The following is a 6,000-nucleotide window of genomic DNA, read 5'->3' as shown; positions in this document are numbered from 1 at the left end:
CGCACGCATTCACACCGATAGCAACTTCTTACCTCCCACTCCTTTTTTTCTTCCCTTAAACCCCTTCCCCTGTGTAGAGTAGCAAACCGGACGTGCGTCTTGTTGACCTTCCTACCTTTTCTTCCTTTCTTTTCCTTTCCCTCCATGCGTGGAATAAGCAAAAAATCTGGCTGGCAGGACGAAGCATCAGATGAACAAAATTTGGAGGACGCTTAAGCTTCGCCTTCAAGAGTGGAACGCGATAGCGTTATCGCACCCCGTTCGCACCGCCCACTCAAACGTGCTACGCGAGCCAAACGTCGCGATCTGGGCCGCGACGCGCCATGAAGCCGGACGCGATCATGGGGCGAGTGGCGCGCCACGTGCCGGGGCATGCGCCATACATTGCGAGGAGGGGGTCTTCTGTGTTTGCGCAGAGCGCAGAAGAAATGTAGCGGAAACGTACTTCGCTACTCGTGAAACTGGGACTTCTGTAATTTACACGCTCATAATTTCCGATATGACCGATAGATTTGTTGTAGGATGGCGGGCAGATCGTATAGAAGAAGAAGCTTAAACTGTGTAGGTTAATTACAGGTGTTATAAAAAAATATTTAGTGACGAAAAAAATTCCCACGTATCCTTAGCTATCGCCTTAGAGGCGCAAAGGCGAAAGCCTCGTAAAGCCTACTGTAATTCACCTTAACCCACGTTAATCCACGTTATTCCTCCTTAATCTACCCTAATTCATCTTAAATCACCCTGATTCACCTGAATCCTCCTTAGTACACCTTAATTCACCTTAATCCACCTTAATCCCCCCTAATCGACCTTAATCCACCTTCGGCCGTCTTAATCGACCTTAATCCACCCTAATCCTGTCACTAATAGATCATTAATTAACTTTGCTAATCATTAATTATCTCTTATACACTCTGGACATGCTTCGGTTCGCTTCTGGCCTTTCTTGGGTAGCGTGATATTTTCTGTACCTCACAACATGACCTCGAAACATAGAGATCTAAGGCTTTCTTCTAAAGCAATAGTCATGCAAATGTTCCAGAGCATTAAAAATGTAATTTACGAACCGTGCACGAAGCCTGTTCAATCTCTTGAAGGAACCGAGTTTACGTCTCGGAGTAGTAGGTGGAATAGCATAGGTAGCTTTCTGAAAATATTTGAACGATGTAAATTAATTAGAGTTCTGCAAAAAAGTATGAAAAAAAATATTTTATGTGAGTGCTTAAAAGCGCTATTACGCACACAACCAGGAAGCCCTTTAAACCATTCTAAATTCATATTCGGTAGAAATCGAGGGCATATAAAAAGTTATCCGGGGCGAAAGCTTAACGTTTCTGTCCTGGTGCAAGTGGTGCAAATAATTACCGAGTACTCGTGGTTGTGTATGGGTTTTTTTGTTGTTGTTGATGTTTTGTTTTGTTTTCATGCGCCTTACGAGCTGCCTGGTAGGTTTCCCCGTGAGCTCGGAGATCTAAGAAGCACCGACTTGATGTTTTTGGATATATGTAAATATATCCACCAAACGTGTATATGTACGTGTACCATGCATACAGGTATATATGTAAATGCAGTTTTTCTACGTGCGTTATTTGGCTTCCTGGTTTCTTAAGGGTACGAAATGTGACACCAAGTTTGTACGACGCGGCTCCGTTTCTTTCCTCTCATGCGCAAAGGTGTCAAAGTGCGGGTTTTTAAGAAATTCGTTATGCGACTGCTCTTAAAAAACAGTATAGCTGAAAATCGAGCTTTTATTCGGCAAAGTCGCGCAAGCCCAATGTTTCTTTTACGGGCACTTAAACAGAGACGCGAGAGGCGTGTCATCAGCGTCGATGCTAAAGAGGTCAACCTAACGGATTTTGATAATTTCATAATAATTAAACGACGTTGACAATGTGTACTGAATGTACGCGCCTGAGCCACATTACGAACGCCCGCTCTTTCTGCCAATCTCCACGTGTAGTAAAACCCAGTGCTGTCATTTACGCAGCGTGCTTTTACCGCGCGTTAGCGAGGAGCGAAGGCAGCACGCACAGCCCATGCGAAGAGTTGTGCCCGGCCCCGCCCCACGCGTTCCACGACAACGTGCAAGTGGGTGTCGACTGCAGCGCCGCTAGTTCCAACGACCGCCACTCCAGACGCGCACATCCGTCGGCGGAAACACCGAGTCACTGAGCTGACGTTAGTAACGTTGGCCAAGCCTTCTTAGGATCGTCGTTCTTTTCTACCCTCGCGAGCGTTCGACCGATTGCGTTCAAGAAGCTCGTCCCGTCCGTCCTCGCAAACCTAGACCAAAATGGTGAGTGCAAATTTTTTGTTCGATTTCATCGCGAAAGCTTGATTTACAGCTGCGCGAACCAGAAAGGAACGCGGAAGGAGACCATGGCATGAACCGAGCGTGAGTTGAAACTAAGTTTTTTAATAAAAGAGACCTTCAACAGGCTGCTGTCCGTAAATTTGCTGGTTCATACCAGCAGGTTGAACGCGACGTTCGCAATCTCTTTGAGGATATCACGAGTCATTGTCAAACTCTGGCATAGACATTCCGCCTTTGCGCCAGAAAAGCGAAGACATCTTGGGTTTGAAAGACGGACGACTCTATATTAATTTGGGCGTGGATACTCGGTCACATTTTCATAGAAAGCTGCAGACCAATGGACTGCCGAAAATATCGGACAGCTTCTGTTTGAACGGTTGCCAGTAATCAGCTCGTCCTCGTCTGTTTTAAACCATAGAAGCGGGGTTCCGTCCAGGTAGAAAACAATGGTTAGCATTATGGTCGGGTCTCACCTGCTCAGCTTGCTTACGTCGTCGTACATTTACAGACATCCTTCAACGTCAGTACCATCAACGCCGGAAAATCTGCCGGGGTCGCGCAGATACGAAAGGGCAAAGACAGCTTCCTCAAACTTCATCCAGAATCAAACCCTTGACTGACGTCGCCTCTGACTGAGGTAAAGTCACCATTCGGCAGTATAGGGCCATTTCTAGGAATTGCCACAGCCGTAGTCGCTTTCCACGTAACAGTCTCTGTTGTACTGTACACGCATTCCGGAGTTGCAATTCAGCAGCGTGTCTCAGCCTGCATGTTGATAGCTTGGTCATCATAACAGGCAGAAGTCACATATATTTCAAGGATAGTTTGTGAGTTAAGCGCTGCTAGCAGACAGGTGGTCCAGAACAACTGAAAGCCTGGATACTTCCGCCGTATGGCTGAAAGCGGGAACCAGGCTTCCTGCAGAATATTCGCGTTCAGCGATCGCCAAACTGACGGCTTTGTTTTAGGCCTCCCATCAGATGCAAGCAGACAGTCGTCTGGCTTCCGCGCCAACAAACAATACGCTGTGCGTTCCTCCAAATGTTTAATGAGGTGCCCATGATAGCATAAAAATTGAGGAGCTCCTCAAGCTAGACGTGAGCGGCAGCTAGACATGCGGTAGCATAGGTGGTGTCCCTGTTTTGTCTCTATATATCGACTTCTCCAGTTTATCGTGGTCGTTATCTAGTTTGTCTACTTATCGCGATTCGCTCTTAATTGATGACTACCCATTATTAGGAACGCCACCCGCTCGATTGCAACAAAAATCGGCATCTCACAACGTTTCGTTTGCTGTGCCGTGCGCCGACCAGGCCGCGTTATTCGAAGCTTCCTTTGCCGCTTCCTTCGACTTTCCCACTGCTGCTGCTGCTCTGGGCTGCTGCTGTCCGGCACGCCGTTGACGCCGGCCACGTCAGGACATAGTTGAGACGCACGCCACTAGCGCCGGCCGCGTCGGGACGTGGCCATGTCACAAAAAAATTGGAGGACGCTATAAGCTTCGCCTTCAAGAGTGGAACGCGACAGTGTTCCCGTCGACCCGCCAAGGGGTGTAAGACAATGGGCTACGGCGCAGCGACTACGCGCCCCGCATTGGACGCGGTGAGCGTCGAGCAACGCAGCGTTCGTCGCATTGGCACTTAGTGCCAATGCGACGAAGGCTCGCTTAAAAGCGGCGAGCAGAGCAGGCAACGTAACATTTCACATCCTGTCACAACTGTTGTATGCCGGCTACATATCACCGCCAAATAACGTCAATGAACGCAAACAGCAGACAAAGCTGTGCCTACATCGATTCCCACAGTGCGTGGGATCTGCATATTGTTCAGCTGTCTCGTTTTTTATGCGCCTATACGCTTCGCCGCTCTCAACGATTACAAACGCGCAGCGCGTCCCTCTGGCTGCGCCGGCGTCTGTCTGTCTGATGTCACGGCATAGCATAGCACGCGCGAATTATCTGAAAGCACCGCCCGCTACTAAGGAGTTGCACGAGCGCGCGTGCAACTGCTTGGAGTGAGTGAGTAAAAGCTTTATTAATGGAAGGATCGGCGGCCGCTTCGCTCCTGCATATTTTCGTCAAACGTTCAGGTTCTTATTTCGGTCCGCGAAATTTGTTCAGGGGTTTCTTCTAAGCACCTACTTATCCAAAGCGGCCCGGAATTGGATTCAATGGGGCCCTATTTTACAACATATCATTTGCCTTTGCGGTATGCCGCCGATCGGCATGGCCCAGCATGGCGGAGACATAGCCGATGTGAAGTTGCCTTGCGCGGGGTCGCCGTTCGGGAGTGGTTCTTTTTCCTCGGGAGGTTCAGCACTCTCGGACGGCCCAGTTTTTTTTTTTTGTCGGATGGCGATCGCAAGTTGGCGGACATTGAATTTGACTCTCGTGGGAGAAATGCGCCAATCGCTGTAGGCAGGCGCGATTCTCGGACGCGGCATTCCGATGTTATGGGCTCTAGGCGTGGGGAATCGCTTCGAGCGCGGTGACGTCGATACAGGCAGGTGGAATCCTTTCACCGGCCGGTGGATTATCAGAAACAATGCACGGATATCTTATTTGACTCCAACTGCGAAGTCACCAACAGCCATCGGTCCCTGATTCTTGGCCTCTAGCGACATTTGTTGCAGGAGTGCTCTGATATGCGTGCAGCGGCGCAGCAAGACAGTGCGGACGCGCTGACGAGCTCTGCGACCAGTTGACACAGGCACATGCGGCTGGCGTCATGCTGCGCTCGGGCGCTGTTTCTTCGGCGGCGCCTATGAAATCCTACGCTGCTGCGGCACTCGGGAGGTGCGCCATCTGACGCCGCGTCAGGTCCTTCGACGCTGGGTCGACCTTGGTGCCCGCTTTCGACAAGGGCACCAACAGCATCCCGGCCACGCGAGAGCACGCACACATCATGCTTCTAACGCCGCTAGTACAGTCCACAACTGCTGCCCAGGATCGGTCAATATTAATGAAAACTGATATTGACCCTCTGAAAGAAAAGATTGGCCACATCACAGTTCGTCAGGCGCTGCACGGTTTGACGGTGCTTTCGGATGACCAACAGTGACCTGCTAAATGCTGCACTTGAAAGAAACGCTGTGGCGAGCACGTCTGTGTCGATTCGTAGTGCTCAAAAACGAAAGCCCCGTGTTAAATTTACGGGCTCTGGCCCTAATGTTGCCGCTGCAAATTGCGCAGATCAATGCGCGCAGTCCTAACTTGCAACTAGACCCTTCACTGTGTGCCGTTCGTGTCTCCTTTAAGGAGCGATCTGGCAATTTCTCACACGAATTAGAAGGAGACCCCGCAGCGTGTCGTGTGCCAGTCATGAGCCACGGACGTAAAGCGGTTGGCTGGACATCTGCCGCCATAATTGAGGACTTACGCGTACCTGCGTGCACATATATACTGTGCCAAGTACGATTATTCCATGCCGCGTTTTCCCGGTGCGGCAACAAGTTGACCAGGTTTTCTGCACGCGACGTAGCACACAACCCCAGCATTTGGGTGCGCAATGCACAGTTCACATGATGGATGTGGCGGTTTGCTGCAATGGGTGGTGCCGCAAAGCGGGCAGACGCAGCACGCATCCGACGAGACATAGGCAATGCCTTATTCTCGTCGATAAAATTATCCGCACGACGGCAAGGATTGATTATGGCTAATTCTTATAACATCGCTACTGGGGCATCGC

At 50.0% G+C, this 6,000-nt stretch overlaps 1 protein-coding gene across 4 annotated transcripts in view; it reads left to right on the top strand.

The window, feature by feature from the left end:
* The first annotated feature begins 2,098 nt into the window (after nt 1-2,098).
* Nucleotides 2,099-6,000, top strand: part of LOC126533989 (malate dehydrogenase, cytoplasmic-like) — a 36,779-nt gene continuing 32,877 nt past the window's right edge. For 2 of the 4 annotated variants that reach the window (XM_050181210.3, XM_050181209.3), the window contains exon 1: nt 2,099-2,296. In XM_050181210.3, the coding sequence (XP_050037167.1) occupies nt 2,294-2,296 (3 nt within the window). In that variant the 5' untranslated portion in view covers nt 2,099-2,293. Of the gene's footprint in view, nt 2,297-2,822; nt 2,952-6,000 lie in introns of all 4 variants that reach the window. The other 2 variants (XM_055072553.2, XM_050181208.3) reach the window with 2 other exon arrangements.

This window comes from Dermacentor andersoni, chromosome 7, assembly GCF_023375885.2.
Source record: "Dermacentor andersoni chromosome 7, qqDerAnde1_hic_scaffold, whole genome shotgun sequence".
Lineage (NCBI taxonomy): Eukaryota > Metazoa > Arthropoda > Arachnida > Ixodida > Ixodidae > Dermacentor > Dermacentor andersoni.
This window is presented reverse-complemented; position numbering and strand designations above follow the sequence as displayed.